The following is a 24,944-nucleotide window of genomic DNA, read 5'->3' as shown; positions in this document are numbered from 1 at the left end:
AGTAGATAATCTTGTGGACAGCTTGTGGACAGCGAATTGGAGACTCGGCTCCGCACCGTGGAAAATTCTACAGCTAGCCAGGCCCCTGTAGTCGGTGCGGACCAAGGTAGCTTAGCCACCGTTAGTTTCCCTCTGGCAGATCCCGAGCAGCCGGGAAAGCAGGTCGACTGGGTGACTGTGAGGAGGAAGCGTAGCCCTAAACAGAAGCCCCGTGTACACCGCCAACCCGTTCACATTTCTAACCGTTTTTCCCCACTCGGCGACACACCCGCCGAGGATCAAACTCTGGTTATTGGCGACTCTGTTTTGAGAAATGTGAAGTTAGCGACACCAGCAACCATAGTCAATTGTCTTCCGGGGGCCAGAGCAGGCGACATTGAAGGAAATTTGAAACTGCTGGCTAAGGCTAAGCGTAAATTTGGTAAGATTGTAATTCACGTCGGCAGTAATGACACCCGGTTACGCCAATCGGAGGTCACTAAAATTAACATTGAATTGGTGTGTAACTTTGCAAAAACAATGTCGGACTCTGTAGTTTTCTCTGGGCCCCTCCCCAATCGGACCGGGAGTGACATGTTTAGCCGCATGTTCTCCTTGAATTGCTGGCTGTCTGAGTGGTGTCCAAAAAATGAGGTGGGCTTCATAGATAATTGGCAAAGCTTCTGGGGAAAACCTGGTCTTGTTAGGAGAGACGGCATCCATCCCACTTTGGATGGAGCAGCTCTCATTTCTAGAAATCTGGCCAATTTTCTTAAATCCTCCAAACCGTGACTATCCAGGGTTGGGACCAGGAAGCAGAGTTGTAGTCTTACACACCTCTCTGCAGCTTCTCTCCCCCTGCCATCCCCTCATTACCCCATTCTTGTAGAGACGGTGCCTGCTCCCAGACCACCAATAACCAGCAAAAATCTATTTAAGCATAAAAATTCAAAAAGAAAAAATAATATAGCACCTTCAACTGCACCACAGACTAAAACAGTTAAATGTGGTCTATTAAACATTAGGTCTCTCTCTTCTAAGTCCCTGTTAGTAAATTATATAATAATTGATCAACATATTGATTTATTCTGCCTTACAGAAACCTGGTTACAGCAGGATGAATATGTTAGTTTAAATGAGTCCACACCCCCGAGTCACACTAACTGCCAGAACGCTCATAGCACGGGCCGAGGCGGAGGATTAGCAGCAATCTTCCATTCCAGCTTATTAATTAATCAAAAACCCAGACAGAGCTTTAATTCATTTGAAAGCTTGACTCTTAGTCTTGTCCATCCAAATTGGAAGTCCCAAAAAACAGTTTTATTTATTATTATCTATCGTCCACCTGGTCGTTACTGTGAGTTTCTCTGTGAATTTTACATTGGGTAATCATTAGTTGAATCACTTGTTTATTTTGTTCTTTTTCATATGTTGAATTATCAGTTTACTTTGCTTTAGCCATTCTGAGCTCCGTTCTAGTTTTGTTATAATCTTTTATTTTCTTGTGGTCCTCCTTTTCATTTGTCACTTTATTTCCTAGTTTGTCCCTTTTGTTTTGTTCACATTAATAATTGTTGGTCTTTAGGTCTTTTCTGTCTTTTGGCACTCTTAGTCATTCGCCATTGGTTTTTATGTCACTGAACTCTCTCTCCTCCTGTTTTCCCTCTTCTTTGACCACGCCCACTTTTCCTGAATCTTCTCCACACCTGTGTCTTGTTTTCTTGATTACCCACAGCCTATTTAAACCCTATCTGCCCAACGTTCTCTGCCAGTTTGCCCAATGAACTGGCAGCCCTCATTCCAGAGCCCTTGTTCCAGCCTGTTCCTGCACAGTAAAATTACCAGTGTTAAATTAACACTGCCAGTGAACATATGGTCCCACTCTGTCCAGAGTAGGACCATATGTTCACTGTCAGTGTTAGTTTTACACTGGTGATTTTACTGTGTTTGCCATTGTTCTCTAGTCTGCCTGTGTTTGGTCCCTGCTTGCCTTTTGACGTTGCCCTTTGCCTCCACATTGACCCTGCCTCTCTGTGTTTGACCTCTGCTTGTTTTTGTGGACCACACTTCAACCTGACCCTTGCCGGTACCGCTGCCTCTGTGTTTGACCTCTGCTTGTTTCTGGACAACGCCCTTGCCTCTCGGTTGTCGGTACCCTTGCCTGTGTGTTTGACTTCCTGTCTATCGGACAGTGTTTTGATAAAACCTTTTTACCCTTACCTGTGAGTCATGAGTGCATATGTGTTCAGCTGCCTTCTGTGCCACATCACCTGAGTTCCTGACAGGCAGCTTTGTTGTGATTTGGTGCAGTATAAATGACATAAATTGAAACTCAAATTAAATTGAGTGGCTGCTGCCGTATGATTCTGAAGCATTCTGGTCGCCAGTCAACTGGATGACCAATGAGACACCGCTTTGCAAACATTTGTGGTGTTAGCAGTTTGCTTTGTTTATATTGTGAACCTTCATTTCACACCTTTAACAAAATGGTGGGACTATCTGGCTGAACTAACGATGATGGTCTTCATGATGGTTTTTAGGCACTTTTGGGCAGTGTGGAGTCCGAGTGGTTAATGTGTTTACTTTCAGAACAGCAGGTTCCTGGTTCAAGGCCAGGGAGGTGGTGGTGTTGACTCAGGAAAGGCATCTGGTGTAAAACCGGCAAATCAACCTGCAGATCTGCTCTGGTGACCCAGAGTAAAAAGAAAGGGATATTTTAAGCCACGGTTAAACTAACAACACCCCAAACGTCCAGTGTTATCAATGTTCTTGCACTATCAGGTGTCCCCCTGATGTCCATTCAGTGTCACTTCCAGCAGGAAGAGAATATGTCAGTGATGAGGCTGGGTAATCTTTTGTTTTATGTCTAATAGTGATTAGACAAGAGTCTTTGCGGTGCGGAAGATGATTTTTTAAAGGCAGATGATGTCACACAGCCCTCAGCTATCAGAATGTCTTCAGAACAAACAGCTATTTCACAGTATCCAGATCTGGGACAGGTTTCTGAGGAAAAAGAGGTTATGTCTTGATCTGGATGTCTTCTTGTTGATTTTTATTTTGCACTGAGTCATAAGAGACAAGACGTTCTGCTGTCATGTTAAAGCAAAACAGACTGACTGGTGCAAAACCCTTTGAAAAACGTCTGATGTCATGCTGCCAAACTCTGCATTCTGCAACAAGGAAACCAGTTACAATGATCCTGAAAACCTGTGTAGGTCCACCTTTTCCACAGGGAAAATCGATCAGGTGTTGATAGAATTGATAAAGAACCCGATTTATAAGCAGAACCAATAATGACACTGATATCATTAAAATCTTATTAATTCCCCATCTCAAATACAGTATAGATACGAGGTCTGTTAGAAAAGTATCCGACCTTTTTATTTTTTGCAAAAACCTGATAGATTTGAATCACGTGTGCTTGCATGAGCCAACCTTGAACCTTCGTGCGCATGCGTGAATTTTTTCACGCCTGTCGATTGCGTCATTTGCTGGTAAGCAGCCTTTGTGTGAGGATGGGTGTCGTCTCTCGTCGGATTTTCTTTGCAAGGAAAATGGCGGAACGACTGGAGCAGAAACTGCTGAAACTGGGCGGCAGCCAGGTGGAAACCATTCAGATTATTCAGACAGCTTTCGGTGACGATCCTATGGGCATCACACAGATTAAGGAGCGGTACAACCGGTTTAAAGACGGCCGCACAACGATGGAGAGCGTGCCGCGCTCCGGTTGGCCATCAACATGCTGAAATGACCAGATCATTTTCAAAGTGAACGCTGTGGTGATGTGGGACCGTCGTGTGACTATCCGAGAAATTGAGGAAGAGGTGGACATCAGCACTTTTTTGGCACATTCCACTGTGACAGAAGATTTGGCCATGAAAAGAGTTGCAGCGAAATTCATGCTGATGGCTTTGGCACAAAGCTGCTGACGGAGCAAAAGCGCCTCCGTGTTAGTGTCACAGGACATGCTGGATTCCGAAAAATGATGCCCACCTCTTCCACCATTCGGATGATTCAGATGGCTTTCGGTGGCTTTTCAGTCGTGTGACTATCCGAGAAATTGTGGAAGAGGTGAGCATGTCACAACATGTACAAAGAAAATCAGACAAGAGACTCCACCCATCCTCACACAAAGGCTGCTTACCAGCAAATGACACAATCGACAGGTGTGAAAAAATTCATGCATGCGCACGAAGGTTCAAGGTTGGCTCATGCAAGCACACGTGATTCAAATCCATCAGGTTTTTGTTTCTGTGTAGGCTCTCAGTTGTCCAGGTGGTTTCCATAGTAGAGAAGCTTGAATCTTCGACTGGACTGGGTTGCTTGACGCGAGGACGTTTCGCTTCAAATCGCAGAAGCTTCCTCAGCTAAAATTCTTGCTCTGGTGGTCTGACTTCTGTCTTGACTCTTGTAGAGAAGAATAAGGAATAAAGAATCATTATTAAATATTAAATAAAGAATCATTATTCTTCTCTACAAGAGTCAAGACAGAAGTCAGACCACCAGAGCAAGAATTTTAGCTGAGGAAGCTTCTGCGATTTGAAGTGAAATGTCCTCGCGTCAAGCAACCCAGTCCAGTCGAAGATTCAAGCTTCTCTACCATCAGGTTTTTGCAAAAAATAAAAAGGTCAGATACTTTTCTAACAGACCTCGTATACTCCTCAAAAACCTAAAGGAATAGAGATGGGATTTATGGCTCTTTGGGGGGATCCGGATCTTTATGGCTTGTTCCTTTCAAAGAGCCGTTCAAAAAACTGGCTCAAGTATTTTAGGCTTAATTATCAATTTCCGCCATGTGCGCATTCGTGGTGGTGCATGCTGCAGCATGCATGCGCACTTTGCCGTTACAATGCATTCTGGTTAGAAATTCCTAGCGCCATTTGTGACATAAATTGATAATTAAGCCTAAAAATATTGAGAGAGAGAGAGAGAGAGAGAGAGAGAGAGAGAGAGAGAGAGGGGGGAGAGAGAGAGAGAGAGAGAAATGAGCCATCTCAATGTCACTTTTCAAATTTGCTCCCCTATTCTGTGTCTCCCTACCTTTTCTGCCAGCAGTGGACATCGACATGAATCCTTGGGGAGAACAGCACGCTCAGGCAAAAGACTGGTGTTGACTGACTGAAATCTTGTTCCAAACGAGAAGAGAACAGGGAATAGAAACCTGACATTAAACCAAACCTGTTGTTGCTTAAAGTAGCCAGTAGATGGCGTTAACACATTGTAAATAACCAAGGAAAGCCATACTGAGAAACACAAAAATGAATGAAAGGTCATTAAGACCAACACCATTTGTTTTTGTTCTTTCCATATATTTTTTGATTTTGAAAGTTTTTGTATTGCACATGTTCTTTTTTCTATTCACTTTAAATCTGATATCACAGCCATTATCAACCATTATCTGAGTTTGAATTATTTGGAAATACTGATTATAATCCCATTATAATATGCTGAAAAGAATTTCGGTCTGAATTCATTATAAATATTCCACTAGGTGGTACAACATCCCTCTGCCTTATTTTCGCTTATTGTCTCGCCACAAGAACCCCCCTCCCCCCTGCAGGAGTACTCGTGTGAAGGCACATGCTGCCTGTGCCCCTCCCCCCGTAGCTGCTCTCTTTCTATGCGGGGGGGGGGGGGGGGGGGCACAGCTGCAACCGCATGTTCCTGGGAGCTGTGTGAAACAAACACGCATGAAAAAAAAAAGAACGACAAAAAGAACGGATCCCGCGCAGCCGCGACTCGGCTCCCTTCATTCATATTAAAGAGCTGTTCAAAAGAATCGGCTCATTCGCGAACGTCACAACACAATAAAGGAAGACTTCATCAGAGTACAGCATCAAGTCAGTTCAACTTCTGGGATATTGATCTGATCAGTTAAGTAGCAGAGGGGGTTGTTAATCAGTTTCAGCTGCTTTGATGTTAATGAAATAAACTACAGGTGCACCAAAGGGGCTACAATGAGACAATAACCCAAACAGTAATGGTTTTACAGCTGGAGGCCACTGACATAACATTCAGTCACACATAGTCCAAACTATACCTTTTTGGAATAGTTATGATCAGACAAGTAATGTGGTTTACTTTTCAAAATGCTTGGAGCATTTTAAAATGTTGACCTTAATCATTGGTGGTGATGGTCTAGTGGTTAAGCGTTGGGCTTCAGACCAGAGGATCCTCTGTTCAAAACGCAGCCAGACTAGAAAATCATTAAGGGCCTCTGGGTCAAGGTCCTTAATCTCCTTGTTGCTCTCGGTGTGTAGTGAGCGCCTTGCATGGCAGCACTCAGTGTGTCTGTGTGAATGTGAGGCATAATTGTAAAGCATTTGATCTTCTAATGCAGATGGAAAAGGGCTATATAAATGCAGTCTATTTACCATTGACCCCTGCCTGGCTACAGCTACCACCCTGGGATGGCCACCATACATTTTTGTGAAGGTCCTGGCACACTGAGGCTGTAAGTGTCATTTAGTCCTCTTAAGTGGTACTGATTAGGTCAAAATTTACTGTTGGCTGATGGACTAAAAATTACATTACCAGCAACAAATACATAAAACTGTAAAGTTTTAGACTGGTGGAATAACGTTTGAGCAGAAGACTAGGTCTGGTGGACTTTGAAGTTATTTATTTGTAGAAGCTGTTAACTATTGGTGTGATGTCCTTTACATCAAAATGTCTGTGGGTAGAGTTTTGGCTACAAATCATTTGCAGTCTGTGAAAACATGGGGCCCAGTCAGGTTTAAAGTAGTGATGGGACAACGAATGAAAATGATTAATCTACTAGTCGGGTACTATTAGTTGTCAACTAGTCAACAGTCGACCAGTTGTTAATTCTGATTGTAATTTTGACAAGAAGAGTGGTCAAATATACAGACAGAATTGTACCAGAAGTCGTTAATGATGTTTGCTGTGACATTCATGCCCATGAGCGGATAGAAACACCCAACCACAGCTGTTACTTAACCTACCCCATAATTAAGAAAATGATCAAATGTCTTAAGTAATCATGTATACATTTATTTTCAACACATTATTAAATACAAAACATATTAACATTTGTACATTTTGCTTTACACTACATACAGCATTTACATATAAATATTGAGCATTTTACAGCATTAAAGTCGGTTCTGGGCCAACTTTTGAAAATGATCCGTGATGGTTTAAGAAATAAAACATTTGTAACTGCCTTATGTTCAAACATCATGTCTCATAAATCTGTGCTTATTTTGTAAATAAAAAACACACCAGCATTTCCAAAACTGATGCTGTAATTGACCAACATCCACTCTATAACTTAAATATATTGAATATTTAATGACATTAAAGGAGAGGAAAAAACAATATATTCTGACACTTGAGAGGCTGGAACCAGAAATGTGTTAAACACTAATCAATCAATCATTAAAATCTTCATGATTATTTTCCTGTTAATCAAGTTTTTCAGATTTCAAAGTCAGATTTGATGAAATTTTGAGATTTCGGTTTTTATTTTGGAGTGTGTATATACACACACATTTGAGGCTGTATGATGGAAATGCTTAAATTTTCAGTGTCAGAAAACTTAAGACTCAGATGTACTGCCTAATAACTAATTTCACACAGATATATAGGACTTGATAATTTATTATCCAAGGCCAAAATATGGCCATCTGTTATTGCAAAGAATTTGCATCTGTCTGTCCATCTGTCTGTCTGTGCTCAGCATAAGTCCAGTCCTATTACTGCCAGAGTCTTCAAATTCACAGGGAACATTCTTGGAGCACAGACCTTGGATAAGTTCAAAGATGGTTAACCTTGACCTATTTTAAGTAGTCAAAAGGTCATATTCTTTCTACACATTCTTTCATTGATTACATGCTCACACAGCCAAAGGAACTTTAGCACTGAGTTCTATATTTTTTAATTGTTTTTCAAAAATTTGTGTTCAACATAAAGTATTATTTCTAAACTGTTCCTCTTTGCAATCTTTATAGAGTTTAAATCTGTGTTCACACATAACATTTCAGATCTTGTATGATTGCATAAATTGTGGAGTCACAGCGCCCCCAGTGGACAAAATACTCTACATCTGTCGGCGTCTTCATGCGTCAGAAACAGACCGACGATAACGCACTGATCTGTATATATGTGTGATAATGACATGGCAAGCCCAAGAGAGGAAAAAAAAAGAAAGGAATCTGTATAATTGTCAGCTTCATGATGACATAAAGATCACAAATGCAGTGGTTTTCAGATCAATACTTAAAAAAAAATTACCCTGTGAACCCCAACTGACTTTGTCGGACGGGTGTGCTCTCTCGCGCCCTCTAGTGACCGATATGTGTGTGTGTGTGTGTGTGTGTGTGTGTGTGTGTGTGTGTGTGTGTGTGTGTGTGTGTGTTTAGCTGCAGTTATTTATTTTCACTGTTGGAAAAACTTTGATTATACTTTGCAACTTTGATAACTGTTCACAAACTCATCCTTTGTGAACTGGCATCTTTAATACCGTGTAGTTTGTGATTGGCTGAAGGCATGTGACCCAGACAGAGTGAGCTGAGGCTTGAAAATAATTACAATTGCCAATTACTATTCTCCAGAACCAAAAGTGACGGTTTCAGTTCTGTACGAGTTCGATAAACAGCCTAAAGCAGAAGGATATTTAATTTATAGTGATGTATAAAATGATGCAAAGCAGTAAATCTGTATATAACTGTGTATTTACAGCAATTATTTTTGTGCAAGAATATAAATTTATGTGAATAAAATCCAGTTTGTTTTAAAGCACATGTTATCACACTTTTTTATGATGGCAACATCTATAAATGTGTTCTGCTTGGTTCTCATAAATGGAAAACTGATGCTGTCATTTTTCTGTTGCCCTTTAGGGGTTAAATTGCAGGAGTCAAGCTTCTGAGGAGTCAAATTTCAAAAGTGGTGTTTGAAATTGCATGTGTGGCAGGACAGCAACACACTGCATTATGGGTAAATATAAAACACTGAATTTAAAAAATAATCCCAGGGTAGGTAGATGAGTTTTCTTGGTCGTGTCTGTCCACTTCCTGAGACAGATCACAAGTCAGTTCAAAATGGATCATCCGCATCAGGCTGAAAACCAAATTCCTTGACACTGACCACAATGACTTTGATTTTTGCCAAAATTAACACTTTACAGGCAATTCTACAATTGCCCTTCAACTACATACCAAGTTTTGTAGAAACTGGCCAAAGGAAGTGGGAGGTGTTAGCTAATAAACAGACAGGCAGACATGACCTTGACTGCAGTGATTGACCTTTGGCAGATTTGACCTTGCCTGGACAATTCCAGAATCCACCTATGTGTGAGTGAAAAAAATGACCCCCAATTAGCTTGAGGTAGAAAAATCAGCAAATTGTATGGAGGCCAGTTTTATGCCAGTGCCTTTCCCCGGATACCTGGACCTTTGCCCAAATGAACCCTTTGAATTCAGGACCATTCCCACACCATTTTTGGCAGGAATTGGCCAAAGAGCGTTGACCATCAAACAATGCTTAAGTTATCGTATGAATTGCATCAGGCGTACGGCATCGTTAGTTTAAGTTTTTGGTGTCTTTGAACCAGAGATTCAGTCCCTTCACGTCTGGTTTGTGGTTGTTTTTGTCCCAGGACTTTGGTATCTTTCAGTCAGATGTTTGGTGACTTTAGGCAGCCTTCAGAGTCGAGACCAGACCATCAGAATCTCTGTGACAGGCAATTAGTGTCCTTCTGTCCACCTTTCAGGCTCTTTGCGTCAGTCTTGAGTGGAGTTTGGTGTTTTTGCGTCACCCGTGCAGTCATTTTTTGGGGTTTTGTTGCCTGTGCATCAGTTGTTCAGCATCTTTGTGTAAGGTCTCTGCAGACAGAGCGTACAGTGGTGAGGCAGAGGGTGGCTGTGGTAGTGTTCGATCAGAGCCGACAGAGTGGGGAAGGTAACATCGCTGTCCAGAAAGATGTGTCCACCCTGTGGGAACACTCAGAGTGATCATGATGTCACAACAGGAGAACATCACTCACTGTACCACAGAGAGTGACCCTTTCTCACCTCTTCAAAGAGTCTGTAGTTTCTGGCTTTGCCGATGCTGACATCCAACACCACCAAAACCTGGACAGTGGACGAGGATAATTCAGCATTTTTGTTTTTAAACAATGAAAGCAAGGTCAGTTATATGTGGGTGAAGACTGAGCACTTTATTCAGAACGTGTAATTGTGTTTATGGCCATGTATGACTTCATCATGTGACTTCATTATGATGTTTTTCACACCAATCAATCACAAGTATTTTGCTGATAAATACAACCCCTGGCAAAAATTATGGAATCACCGGCCTCGGAGGATGTTCATTCAGTTGTTTAATTTTGTAGAAAAAAAGCAGATCACAGACATGACACAAAACTAAAGTCATTTCAAATGGCAACTTTCTGGCTTTAAGAAACACTATAAGAAATCAAGAAAAAAAGATTGTGGCAGTCAGTAACGGTTACTTTTTTAGACCAAGCAGAGGAAAAAAATATGGAATCACTCAATTCTGAGGAACAAATTATGGAATCACCCTGTAAATTTTCATCCCCAAAACTAACACCTGCATCATATCAGATCTGCTCGTTAGTCTGCATCTAAAAAGGAGTGATCACACCTTGGAGAGCTGTTGCACCAAGTGGACTGACATGAATCATGGCTCCAACATGAGAGATGTCAATTGAAACAAAGGAGAGGATTATCAAACTCTTAAAAGAGAGTAAATCATCACGCAATGTTGCAAAAGATGTTGGTTGTTCAGTCAGCTGTGTCTAAACTCTGGACCAAATACAAACAACATGGGAAGGTTGTTAAAGGCAAACATACTGGTAGACCAAGGAAGACATCAAAGCGTCAAGACAGAAAACTTAAAGCAATATGTCTCAAAAATCGAAAAATGTACAACAAAACAAATGAGGAACGAATGGAAGGAAACTGGAGTCAACGTCTGTGACCGAACTGTAAGAAACCGCCTAAAGGAAATGGGATTTACATACAAAAAAGCTAAACGAAAGGCATCATTAACACCTAAACAGAAAAAAACAAGGTTACAATGGGCTAAGGAAAAGCAATTGTGGACTGTGGATGACTGGATGAAAGTCATATTCAGTGATGAATCTCGAATCTGCATTGGGCAAGGTGATGATGCTGGAACTTTTGTTTGGTGCTGTTCCAATGAGATTTATAAAGATGACTGCCTGAAGAGAACATGTAAATTTCCACAGTCATTGATGATATGGGGCTGCATGTCAGGTAAAGGCACTGGGGAGATGGCTGTCATTACATCATCAATAAATGTACAAGTTTATGTTGATATTTTGGACAATTGAAAGGATGTTTGGGGATGATGAAATCATTTTTCAAGATGATAATGCATCTTGCCATAGAGCAAAAACTGCAAAAACATTCCTTGCAAAAAGACACATAGGGTCAATGTCAATGAGCAGATCTGATTTGATGCAGGTGTTAATTTGGGGGATGAAAATTTACAGGGTGATTCCATAATTTTTTCCTCAGAATTGAGTGAGTCCATATTTTTTTCCTCTGCTTTGTCTAAAAAAGTAACCGTTACTGACTGCCACAATCTTTTTTTCTTGATTTCTTATAGTGTTTCTTAAAGCCAGAAAGTTGTCATTTGAAATGACTTTAGTTTTGTGTCATGTCTGTGATCTGCTTTTTTTCTACAAAATTAAACAACTGAATGAACATCCTCTGAGGCCGGTGATTCCATAATTTTTGCCAGGGGTTGTATACGCTTTTGATCATCCATCTGGGCTTCTGGGTTGTTGAGCTTTATGCCAAAAAGAACAAAAAATGTGGTTTTGGACTATGTTTCCCTTGACCTTTGATGAAACTACTCCAAAATTTAATCTCCCTTAGATATCTCTCCTAGTAATATTCCCACCAAATTTGATCCATCTAGGCTTTATGGTTGTTGAGATATACACACAAAAAGAGGAAAAAAAAGGTGGTTTTATTTGGGCTGCAGTTTCCTTTACCTCTGTCTAAAACTATTCCAAAATTTAATCTCCCTTAGATATCTCTCCTAGTAATATTCCCAACAAATTTGATCCATCTAGGCTTTATGGTTGTTGAGATATACACACAAAAAGAGGAAAAAAAGGTGGTTTCATTTGGGCTGCAGTTTCCTTTACCTCCGTCTAAAACTACTCCAAAATTTAAGCTCCTCAAGATATTTGTCCAAGTAATATTCCCAACAAATTTGATACATGTAGGCAGGTGCGCCGCCAGCGATTTTGCCCCCCCCCCCCACCACCACCCTAATTTTCGGACTATAGAGCACACCTGATTATTAGCTGCACCCACCAATTTTAACAAGAAAAAAAGAAATTCTACATGAATAAGCCGCACTTGTCTATAAGCCGCGGGTCTCCACGTTGTAACATGAGATATTTACACAGAAAGATGTTAGAAAGATTTTTAACTTTTAATTAAATACATACTGTAAATGCTTTTTTCTCTGAAGTGTTACACGTAAATATTGATGCCCACATCATCCAGTGCGCGTGCATGATGTCTCTGCTCCACATGGAGAACTGAGTCATTTGAACTTCTTTTTCGCACTTTCATCACACGCAGCCATGATCGGATGGAGTCTGTGGTAAATGAGACGTTAATGAGGCGCTGTGACTTTTTCGACTTGTTGCACCAAGACAGGGAACCGGTTTGGAATGGTGGGGGGAGAAGGCTCCACTCCACTAACTGATCTGATGGCAGTGATGCCGGTAACGCGTTACTTACTAACGCGTTACTCTAATCTGACCACTTTTTTTTAGTAACGAGTAATCTAACGCGTTAATCTTTCCAAATCAGTAATCAGATTAAAGTTACTTCTCCATGTCACTGTGCGTTACTATTATTTTTCATTGTGGGTCAACAGCAGCATTAAACTTGGTCCGTGGGCAGGAGGTCGGGGTTCGACTGAACTGCACACTTTAAGTGAGCTGTGAGCTTTTCATCCACGGTTTTTTGCAGCTGCTCGACTCGTCCTCACCTCTTAAAGCGCGGTGATCAGCACACCTGCACTGAGCTTTACAAAGACATTTTTATACTTTTTCCCCTCCTTTATTTAGAATTCTGAGCTGAGCCGCTGTGTAAGATTAAAGTCTGCTGCTTTAGATTGCAAATGGGAGGAATACATTTTTGTTTTTACTTTGCTACCTTCGAGGTTTTGGTTCCTGAATTCCTGATGGCGTAGAGTCCATCCTGTGGTGTGGCTGAACACTCTCTGAATAATCTGCAAACAAACACACACACACATACATGATCAGGAAACAGAACACTAAATTACAGATTGTTTGAATGAATTCTGATGTCATCGATATTTTTAAAACAAGAATTTTTTAAAGATTCTACATAAAATAGTTTAACTGCTGTTTGTGCTTTCACCACCAGAGGTCAGGACTGCTCACATGATGAGAACTGATTCAGATTTGATAGTGCAGCAGATAACTGAAACAATCGTGCAAATGGTGATACAAGCAACAAAGTTGGTACAAATACTCCTTAGACATTACTCTTTTGAAAAGAAAAAAAAAAACGACTGGCCACTTGAGTTTCAATAGGTGGCCAGGTATTGGTCAATTGAAGAATTACACAGGGGTCAAAATTAAAATGCTCAAATCATTTTGAAAACTACACCACATTATTTGTCTGATCGTAAAGATTCCAAAAAGGTATAATTTGGATTATCTATGACTGAATGATCAGGAGTTATGGGGTAAAAACAGCAAGAATGGTCATGACAAAGGTCAGTTTCAGTTTGTACAGGGGTCAAAAGTTAAAGTTCCTTCAATTTTGGTAAAAAGTGATGCAAATTATGGGTTGAGCTAATAGGATTAATAAATGGAATAGTTTTAATTGTGTTGAATGTTTGGTCTCCAAAGTAAAGGTCAAACAAGGTCAACGTCCATTGGATTCTATGACATGTGACATATGTTACCCCGCAACATGATAACTGAGCATGATACATGGTCCAAACTATTCCTTTTCAAAACCTTGTTAACTAATAATTTGCATCACTTTTTACCAAAACTGGAGCAACTTTAACTTCTGACCCCTGTACAAACTGAAACTGACCTTTGTCACTATTTTTGCTGTTTTTACCCCATAACTCCTGATCATTCAGTCATAGATAGTCCAAACTATACCTTTGTGGAATCTTTACGATCACACAAATAATGTGGTGTAGTTTTCAAAATGATTTGAGCATTTTTAATTTTGACCCCTGTATAATTCTTCAATTAACCCCTACCTGGGCATCTATTGAAAATTCAAGTGGTCAGTCAGTTTGATCAAAAGAATAATGTCTCAGGAGTATTTGTGCCAACTTTGGTGCTTGTATCACCATTTGCACGATTTTACTCTAAATATTCTCTTATATCTGCTGCACTATTATAAATCAAAAATCAAGCAACAAACAAACAAACAAACAGACAAACAAACATCCTCCCAAATGTTAATGTCTTACTTTTCTATGAAGCAGGTTTCGGTTGTGTCGATGAAGACTGAGTCAGGCAGTTGCACCTGGACACACACACACACCTGGTTAAACATTTACAAACTGACGGGAAAATAGAAACTTTATGTGCAGTCACTTAAATGATAATGTTTTCTGTCTTTTGCTTCGTCTGACTGATGAATCAGATGTCATGAACAGTGTTTCACACAGCTTAGTGTTCGCTGAAGGCCTTTCCATGTCAAGGCACCACAATGTAGTTTTAATGCTTTTATCCCCTCCATCAGTGGGTCAACAGATCATCCCATTTAAACTGTTAAAAAAAAAAAAAAAAAAAATATATATATATATATATATATATATATATATATATATATATATATATATATACATATATATATATATATATATATATATATATTTTTTTTTTTTTTTTTTTTTTTAAAGAAATTAATCAATTTTCAGGTGACACACTTTCAAATAAAGACTGACTTCTTTGCAGGTGTGTTGGACAATGTAATAAAATGGAATTGGGAACATAATAAAATTATTGCAAAAAACTGATTAAACAAAACCAACCAGAATTTTCCAAGTTAAGTATTTCAGTCGGTCACATATTTTACTTAATTTTTTTTTTTTTTTTTTTTTAGATATTCAATTCTGAAAGCACCATATGTATTTAATTACTTCCACTTCCAAAATAATGCAGGTTACATGAATTGGAAACTTTAAACTGAATGCAGGTGTGAATGTGTTTGTTTGTCTATATGGACCCCATCTGGCATTGGCTCAAGACCCTCAATTTCCTTAGTTGGAATAAGCTGGTATAAAAAATGAATGACAGGCAGCACGGTGGATTAGTGGTTAGCACTGTTGCCTCACAGTAAGAAGGTCATGGGATCGATTCCCACCTGTGACCTTTCTGTGTAGAGTTTGCGTGTTCTCCCGTGTTTGCGTGGGTTTTCTCTGGGTGCGCCAGCTTCCTCCCACATTCAAACACATGCAGGTTAGGTGGATTGGAAACTTTAAATTGTCCGTAGGTGTGCGTGCAGGTGTGAATGTGTTTGTTTGTCTATGTGTGGTCCTGTGACAGACTGGCTTCCTGTCCACGGTGTACCCCGCCTCACGTCCTCTGACTGCTGGGATGGGCTCCAGCCCCCATGACCCTTAACTGGATTAAGGGGTTGAAGACGAGTAAGTGAGTGAGAAAATGAATGACTCACATACAGCCACAATAGGTGGCGCCAAATACTAATAATAATGAGAAACAAGCATGTTCCCAGGACTGAAGTGACCCACCCTTCTACCCATCAATTTTAGAAGACGGATGGAATGTCTAACTACAGACTTTCCTGTAATTTTCTGGAATGATGAATCTGTCTCTGCAAAGATTCCATTAAGGTTTTGGAGCAAATATGGATAACAGTGTCAGAACATCCATCCATGCACCCTGTACCCAGCATTCTTTATGCAGAAACAGGATGGGCTCTGAACAAAGCAGTTTAAACTATTTATCAGCACAACAAGATAGAACACTTTATTAACTAGAGGGCTGGAGAAGATAATGGACAACCATTTTTACAACCCAGAGAAGAGTGCAGGCAGAATTCTCATATTTTCACCCATCACTCCGTTATGATGTCATTAAGGGCCCGGTCCCACTGGGGAGAGGATTAATTGGGCATGAATTGAGTACACAAATTACGGACATTCGTTGTCGTCCGCAGCAAAAATGGCCAAAATATGACAAATGTCCCAGTATGAATTACGGATATATTAATAATATATAGCAAATATATGATGAACAATCACGGTTGTATAACGCATGTAGTGAGGAAACGGATCCGACACATTGCGATTATCATGGCAGTATTACGGGTGTATTATGAATGCATTACACACGTGTTGCGCGTGCACAGCATGTGCATTGCGGTCATAAAATAAGCGCACTCGGGCCGTCGGCATCACTATTCACACCAACAATGCAGGCTCTGGAGCAATTGCTGGACTTGGACAAGTTGAATGGAGTAAAGAAGCAGTGAACAGGGCGAGTGGTGACGTCAGTGGATTGCATCAGAGCGCAGCTCGTCTGAACAATTATAACAAGAAGTTAAATCTGTTATGAACAGGAATAAATACTGTAACAGCTGCAGACAAGAAGGAAAAAACACGCAACTGTTTTTTCAAGCCTTGACAATGTAAACAAGTCAAATAATTACCTTTTTAGACGGCTCAAAATGCTTTCTGCATGCGCGTGCGAACGGCCCAGCTGCAGCTTCCTGTGTGATTCAGGAGGTGTTTAGAACTGTTTTCAACAGCCAATTTGCAGAATAAAATGATTAATCTGCCACGAAATAATTATTTTATATACGCAGCGTCCAGCGCAGTGCGCGTGGCAGCCGGTAGAACAAAGAACGGCGTCCAGCTGTGAACACAGTGCATCTGATTTGCATCCGCCGCAAATCAGATGCAAAGCAGACGTAATAAAAACGCTTTATTCGTGGCCAATCTGTATGCAGTCGCTACATCTTATTTTAGTCCGTGATGTGGACATGATGGGCACGCAAAATATCCTTTTTACACACTGTCCCAGTCCGCTGCCAAGCTGCAAATCCCTGTCAGTTGCGGATATCAGCAGATGACGGCGAATATACAGTGCATAGATTGAGTATGTATATGTATGTATTGTGTATGTATTGAGTATGTATGCAGTATGTACGGCGGATGTCATCCGTAGCCAAAATTTTGTGCAGTCAAAAATCCTGGTAATGGAAAAACATGCCTCTGCAGATAATTGCGGACGTGTGCGGGTGTCGGCCGACTCATACAAGCATGTTTCACGCATATTGTGGATGTTAAGAGAATATGAGCCAATTTTGTGCACGATCCATACACAAATCCTCCTAAATGCCAGTGGGACAGGGCCGTAAGGCATGAATGTTTAAAAAAGAAAATCAAAGGAACAAGATGGATCCAACGCAAAGTTATGCAACACTTTCCTAATTTCTGGGTCATCTTTGGACAAGACTGAGTTAAAATCTGTGCAGGATGATTTCAGATAAACAAAAACAGACAATCACATAAACATCACCCTAACTCAGATAAAGGGGTGGAGCCAAGGAAATACTTCAACAGTACAAGATTGTGTAAGGTATGTGCTCTAATACGTATTCTTGTCATTTTAATTTAAAATTCTGATATTTTTTAAGAACTGTGCTTTAGAGATAAAGTGTGTTGTTGACTCGAGCAGTCAGGAAGAAAGTGAAATAAAGTTGAAAACATTTTGGTTTATTTTCAGTCTCATTAGTGGAGTCGAGCTCATTCATCTGTAGAAACACCCGTGTGGAAGCTCTTACATTCTCATAGTCGTCGTCAGAATCGTCTTCTTTGAAATGTTTCAACAAAGCCTGTTTCATCTTGGTGTCTGCAGGTTTCTCTTCTCCAGGTGACCTGAAGCTCTGACCTTCAGGGGGCGCTCTTCTGACAGGAAAATGTGGTTAATAATGTGCCTTTTTTAACTTTACAGGACAATTTTCTGCTTTCTTGATCTGATGTAAGAAATAATTTGCTGATATATGTTCTTATTTTGTTTATGGCATGAATCATTGACATCGCTGATCATTGTGAACAACACAATCACCTTCAGCAAGAAATCAACAATTACAAAAGAAAGGTTTGTCCAAAAACACGTTGCCATAAGATCAGGGACACAACCATAAGCAGATCTTATTTTAGCTAAAAATTAACTTCTCAAATGAATAAACAGTCGAGACTTTGCCACACATTTGAGCAGCTTTTCTCGCCATCTAGTGGGTGATGTGAGCATTTCAGGGCTTCTGGTATATTCCCTACTTGAAACCCAAAATTCAGTGAAAAAGGCATTCATAAATTTCAGAACTGCATGATCTTTTGGCATGCAGAGCTTTTACCTCCAAGTAATAATGTATAAAAATTTAAATTTTGAGATTTTTACAGTTCTTCAGTTTCAAGATGAAAATTTGCCAGAAGGACATACAGAAGGACATAATTTCTCCTGACAGGAACAACGTACAGTTGTGAACAAGAAAAAAATTGTATATGTAGCATTGGACTGTAAGGAACATTTTAAATTTTAATTATAAAATTTGGGGGTGCATCTACCAAAAGCCACTGGCCAAATGTGTGACAACATATGGGAAAAGTCTTGCATGCACAAGATGATTGATGAATGCTGCTGCACGCTGAATTAAATTTCCAGTGTTTAAAAAAGAAAACTGTGTATTAAAAATGACAACTGGAGAGGTAGTATTTAGCATCCCAGCTTGCCTTAGAATACAGAGAAAAGGCCCAGATTTTTGGCATGCCCAGATTCCACCCTCTAACCCGCACCGATTCACCTGAAGCAAGATCCATCCCTGGGCATCTTCATAGCAGGTCTTTTAAAGCACTTTGGTGAAAGTTTGGACCTATCCTGGAACAAATGCACGACCGTGGAAGCTTTTCCAGTTCTGTGTGTGTGTGTGTGTGTCTGAGTCAAACTTACTGAAGTAGTTTGGACTTGGCTGCAGGCAGTTCGGGTTTGAATGCTGGTGAAGGAGGCTTGGGGATCAACGGTTTATTGTAAAATCCAGTTATAGGTGCAGGAGATGGGGGAGGGTTGTTTGGGGGGGTCTGGGGTTTGGCCAGGGGGGTGGATATCCCAGGTCTAGGTCCATGATTTGGCCCTCCATCATCTGGGGGCATCAAGGAACCAAACTTGCTACGATGATTGATGGTCTCATCCTGGTTAAGTGAGCAGTGGGCGGGGCCATTAAGGACCATCCTGGTCTCTAATTGGTTGCAGATGGGCAGAGTAGCAGGAGATTGGACAAATATGGCCGGCAGAGACCTCTGGTCTTTCTTGGTGATTCCTGATTCAGACACTGTGGACCCTCTGCTCTTGAGAAGTCTCTTTGCATTGGGAGGAGGTGGTGGAGGAGGTGTGGGAGAGGAGTTCTTCAGGTGAGGGGCAAACGGGAGAGGTGGAGGCGGACCTTTGTTGGAGAAGTCCTGGATGGAGGCAGGGGCGTGAGGAGACGGTGGTTTTTTGGGGAGTGAGCTGGTTGCTGTTTTGTTGTGTGATGGAACTGGAGGAGGCAGACCTCTGTGGAAAACTGGACTGGCATCCTGGTGGAGCTGAAATGGTGCAGGGACTGGGGGAGGAGGGTATGAGGGAGGAGGCCCTGTAGGCTTGCCTGAGATAGAGAGAAAGGGGACATGTGATTGGTCTCTTGTTTAAAGTGGATTATACATACAAACTAATGTAAGATAGAACTAATTTGTCCTCAATACATTTGAAAAACAGTGTAGATAAATCTTAAATAAATATATTTTCTTCACACATTGTAACCAACTGGGGTCCATGGACACGCCAGCGCATCTTAATCGGGCCCTTTTGCACCCTGCACCACAGTTTGGCTCAGATTTCATGTTGCATAGACAGTAAAAAAAAGAAAGAAAGAAAAAAAAGAAACCTGAAGTGAACTTGTGGTTTGGTTTAGATCAAATTAGTTCACACAAAAGTACACAAAAAAACTGTATATAGTCATTCACACTTTTTCAACACACCTGTAGATGTTGACTCGCTGTCACTGTCTGGTTTCACATAGTCTTCTTCATCTTCATCATCCTCTTCAATGTAATCTGCACACAAAAAAGTGACAACTGGGCATGTAAGTGTTTTGGTATGTGTGTGTGTGTGTGTGTGCGCATGCGTGCATGCGTGTGTATTCTTGGTAATGCATTCATACCATCTTCTGTGTTATCCACAGTGTGATGAATATCCATGGGCTTCTCAATGGTTCCATAGAAACTGTCAGCATCTGAGTCAGAGTCACTATGACAAAAATAAATAAATACATAGAAATCTGATTAATTTTATGCAGGAAGAAAATAATAAACAACAACAACAACAAAAAATTAAATGGATTCTATTGGCTCTACAAGCCAATGTGATTTTTCCTCTGAACACCACCAGAGTGGAGTTGAGATGAAACAATAATGGTTAAAAAGACATCACTGCTGTTGTAGCCTGAAACAACATGTCAGTCTGCACGGTTCTTCTAAAAGGGAATGACATCATTCAGTCAGTAAGAAAGGAGAAGTGAGATACTAAAAACAGGTAGAACATCACACAGAGCAGCACGTAGAGTACACACCGTCATTCTGTACGCTTCACAGCAGAAAAAGGCTGGGAACCCTTGAGCTTTTATACATTTACATTCATATCACAACATCAAGTTAAAAAATTTGTAACTTCTGTATTGTCAAATTTCAAATTTTTTTCCCTTTTAACCTGCAGTGTGAACAAAATGATACGACATGATGTAAATACTTAAAATATCAAAGACAAAAGAACAGAATACATATGTTATATACATATCGGTACCCTTTAATATAACATGTCTAAATTCTCACTTTTACAGCCAGTGTTCTTTAGACAAGTCAAGACATGAAAAATTATAAGAAAGATAATAAAGATGTGAAACTGCAGCGACAGTTTCCCAGGCTGGAGCCTAGATTTTATCTGGATTCTTGTAATAAAACTCTCCTCTGTCAAGGAGGAGGCAGTTCTCAAAACAGTGCAAAAAGGAAATGAATGAGGGAAGCCACCAAGACACCCAAGATAAGTCTGATTTAATTCTGTACTTTTGTGAATGTGCACAGTGCAGCCTTTGTTGGTTGAGTCATCACCAGTTATATAGTCTCACCTTGGAGTGGAAGGGAGAAATATTTTCTAAGAGCACATATGAAATTTCACATAGTTTTTTTAGACAGCATATGGGAGATCTGAGCCTAGATTTGATCCCTTGCTGAACCAGAGAAGCGTTTCTGCAACTTTGGTCCAGTTTTTAAAATTCTCACTTTTTATCAGAATTGTGGATATAAATTCAAAATTCTGACTCCATTCGTTTGTGGTATTATGGGTTTAGTTTGCACTCTAATAATAATCCAGTAAGACCCCTGGGAGAAGGAGAGGTCCGATGTAGAAGTTGACGTATGATAGATGCATGATGGAGAATCAATAATACCACAAACTCATGAACTAAAAATATGTAAAAGCCCACAGGTGCCCAAACTTTTTCATGCCACTGTATAGACTGAGAATTTGCTTGTCCAATGACCACGTTTATCATAAATTACATTCTTGTACCTCGGAATTTGGGCCTCCTTTCGGTCGTTATAGTGGTCTATCTCCCTCCGCAAGAATCGCATCCATTTCTGAAAAACAGTAAAAACAGTTGAGGTTTATTATTGTTGGCTGATTAATAAATGATAATAATAAATAATTTAGACTGTGCTGAATGCTTTATGTCCTAAGTAATGGTTAAAGTTGGCTGATGTTCAGTGGATTTTATATAACGCTTGAATAGATCCTTGTCATTTGATCGGTGGTTTGTATGTCACGTGATATTTATCATTCATCCCATTTGCCACTGTGCTTCATTTACCGTGCAAATTTGGTTCCATATGTTTTGTACCATTGCACACTGCAACCACCACGTGTGCACAGTAGTGGTGACTGCACGTAGCAAGTTATTGATGCGGCTCATTCTTCTAACACAAAAGAATAAACAAATCCAGTACGCTGTTAGCCGTCTGGAGGCATATGCAGTATTCGCTGAGACGTCTCTAGCTAAAGTAGAACCGCTGTCGGATGAAGAGCTCGACAAAATACTGTCGCAAATTTTCGCTGGACTGGGAAAAGCAGACGGCAGTCTGTACATGAAGAAGTGAGAGCACGGCATCAGCTTTGGACTACATCGTCAGGATTGTTTTTGAACTATGTGATTGTTTTTGCAAGTTGACTGTGAACAATTTTGGGTTGGATTGGATTTCTATTTAAAATTCATATTGGACCTTTTGGAACCTCTTGACGTTAAAGGACCAGTCACTCACATCAAAACTCCCTTTTCTCTTGTTTATAAATTAATAAAATATCAAATGACAAGGATCTATTTTAGGTGTTATATAAAACAAATAATGAATGTTTTGAATTCGTTCATTGGAAAGAATATATCTTACCATTGCACTCATAAACATTCATTATTTGTATACTATGACATGGGATGGCCACCACACATTTTGATGTAGGTCATGATATATGGGGACTGGATTGTTGGATTGGCTGATGGACTATAAGACTGATTTCAGGGAACTTTTCTGTGATGTTGAAAAGCTGCTGCTCACCCTTCTCTCGTCCTCACTGGCTGCAGACAAAAACCACGTCCTGTGTTTCTTACTGAAGTGGATGATCTTAAAGGGGAAAACATTACTGGACGTCGTCTCCTCTGCTGCTCTCATCACCCTGTACAAGAAGAATTACTGTCAAAGATTTGCCATGGACGAGAAATCACACTTTTGATGAACTTTCCCATTGAGAAAACGAATGCAGCAGCTATCATTCAACTTCATAACAGCAATTTCTGATGGAGAAATTTACAAGATTTACAAGAGAGATTTACAAGATTTACCAATACTAAATTAAATTCAACCTGCAGCCTCCTGTTGTGGTGCACTGTTCAGTTAGATTCTGTTAATATTTGGTTATTAACAAAACATTTGTAGTGCATGCATTCCAAAACAACATGCTGAAGATTAAGAGTGCAACGTGGCAGCTTTAATTTGATGGTAATTGTATTAAAAAACAAACAAACAGGTGAAATTCTGCACTGACCTGTTATAACCATTCAAAGAGAACGCCCCCTGTGGTGACTGAGAGGTACTGCTCTTAAAGTAGTAAATACAGCCTCTGTGTATGATGATGTACCTCAATGGCCCTGCAAGACACACACACACACACACACACACACACACACACACACACACACACACACACACACACACACACACACACACACACACACACACACACACACACACACACACACACACAATATGCAGTGCATCCCAAAACTATTCACAGCGCATCACTTTTTCCACATTTTGCCTTTTTCCAAAATGGATGAAATGCGTTTTTTTCCTCAAACATCTACACACAATACCCCATAATGACAATGTAAAAAAGTTTGAGATTTTCTCAAATTTATTAAAAATAAAAACTAAGAAATCACATGTACATAAGCATTCATTGCCTTTGCCATGAAGCTCAGAATTGAGCTCAGGTGCATCCTGTTTCCACTGATCATCCTTGAGATGTTTCTACACCTTAACTGGAGTCCCGATGGGGTAAACTGAGTTGATTGGACATGATTTGGAAAGGCACACACCTGTCCATATATAAGGTCCCCCAGTTGACAGTGTATGTCAGAGCAAAAACCAAACATGAAGTCAAAGGAATTGTCTGTAGATCTCTGAGACAGGATTGTCTCAAGACACAAATCTGGAGAAGGGCACCAGAAACACTTGTGCTGCTTTGAAGGTCCCAGTGAGCACAGTGGCCTCCAACATGTGTATGCAATTTCAGGATGCACAGTGTAAAGTGTAGAGAAGTGAGCAGTCAATGTGATTTCTGTGTATCTTTATCAGGATTTTATCTGAGAGCTGTTGAGTCAGTTGTGGGTTTTATTTATTTTTGTAGGTTAATAATGGGATTTTTGTATTTCCGTCATGAGAAACTCACATTTCTTGAGGCTGAACTGGCTGCCTCCCTTCTTGTGGAGGTATCCTGCTATGGAAACTCCTCCCGGCATGGTGAGGAGATTCTGAGCTCCGATGGCTCTCATGGGCACCGGCCAGCAGCACAAGTCTGGAGATAACATGGTTCTGCCACAGACACAGAGCACACAGCACAACTCTATGAGTTTAGAATTAAAAAGCTAAAAGAGTGTGAACCTTTGGGCTTTCATGTACATACTTTGATTTTTTTTAAACATTTCATCATCCGAACAGCCATCAATTAAGATACAATAAAAATAATGCAACCTCCCAGTGAAAACAAATCTCTACAGCATGTGAGATAAAAAAATCATTAAAATCACTGTGAATTCACTTAAACCAATCAGTAAGAAATCCAAAAAGTATGAAACAGGGCTGTAAATCTGTCTACACAAGGCCGGCCCTCAAAAACTAAGCGTGAATGAATTAGAGGAGTGAGGGAAGCCACCAAGACACCTGTGCCATCTGACAAACTGTAATCGCTGTGATTGGAGAGACTGTGCTTGTAACAGCTTTTGTCTGCTGCTTCTCCAATGAAAGCCACACAGTTGAATGGAACACAGAAAAATTTTACATTTTTAAAATTGGTTTAATTTTTTAAAATCCAGGCTTGACTCTGCCTTCTGACAAACTGCAGCTGACATGTCATGTCTTCTTGACTCTTGTTTGACTTTGAGCTCACGAATCCACGTTCTTTTTGACATAAATCCAATTCCATACATGGAACGTGCACACAATTGAACATTTTCTCCTCATGTTTTTTTTTCATCCATCCAGTTTCTATACCCGCTACTCTAAGTGAAGGTCACGCGGAGCTGGAGCCTATCCCAGGCAGACAT

At 40.3% G+C, this 24,944-nt stretch overlaps 1 protein-coding gene across 3 annotated transcripts in view; it reads right to left on the bottom strand.

Annotated features, from left to right (window-relative positions):
• Positions 1 to 6,972: 6,972 nt before the first annotated feature.
• sh3bp2 (SH3-domain binding protein 2) overlaps positions 6,973 to 24,944 on the bottom strand; it is a 42,722-nt gene continuing 24,750 nt past the window's right edge. For 2 of the 3 annotated variants that reach the window (XM_034191942.1, XM_034191944.1), the window contains exons 2-13: positions 24,071 to 24,213; positions 23,165 to 23,267; positions 22,678 to 22,795; positions 21,641 to 21,708; positions 20,238 to 20,323; positions 20,056 to 20,130; positions 18,992 to 19,682; positions 17,826 to 17,949; positions 14,482 to 14,537; positions 13,173 to 13,248; positions 10,017 to 10,076; positions 6,973 to 9,935 (exon numbers count right to left, since the gene is read on the bottom strand). In XM_034191942.1, the coding sequence (XP_034047833.1) occupies positions 9,798 to 9,935; positions 10,017 to 10,076; positions 13,173 to 13,248; positions 14,482 to 14,537; positions 17,826 to 17,949; positions 18,992 to 19,682; positions 20,056 to 20,130; positions 20,238 to 20,323; positions 21,641 to 21,708; positions 22,678 to 22,795; positions 23,165 to 23,267; positions 24,071 to 24,213 (1,738 nt within the window). In that variant the 3' untranslated portion in view covers positions 6,973 to 9,797. The remainder of the gene's footprint in view (positions 9,936 to 10,016; positions 10,077 to 13,172; positions 13,249 to 14,481; positions 14,538 to 17,825; positions 17,950 to 18,991; positions 19,683 to 20,055; positions 20,131 to 20,237; positions 20,324 to 21,640; positions 21,709 to 22,677; positions 22,796 to 23,164; positions 23,268 to 24,070; positions 24,214 to 24,944) is intronic. The other variant, XM_034191943.1, reaches the window with a different exon arrangement.

The sequence above is a fragment of the Thalassophryne amazonica genome, chromosome 17 (genome assembly GCF_902500255.1).
Source record: "Thalassophryne amazonica chromosome 17, fThaAma1.1, whole genome shotgun sequence".
Lineage (NCBI taxonomy): Eukaryota > Metazoa > Chordata > Actinopteri > Batrachoidiformes > Batrachoididae > Thalassophryne > Thalassophryne amazonica.
This window is presented reverse-complemented; position numbering and strand designations above follow the sequence as displayed.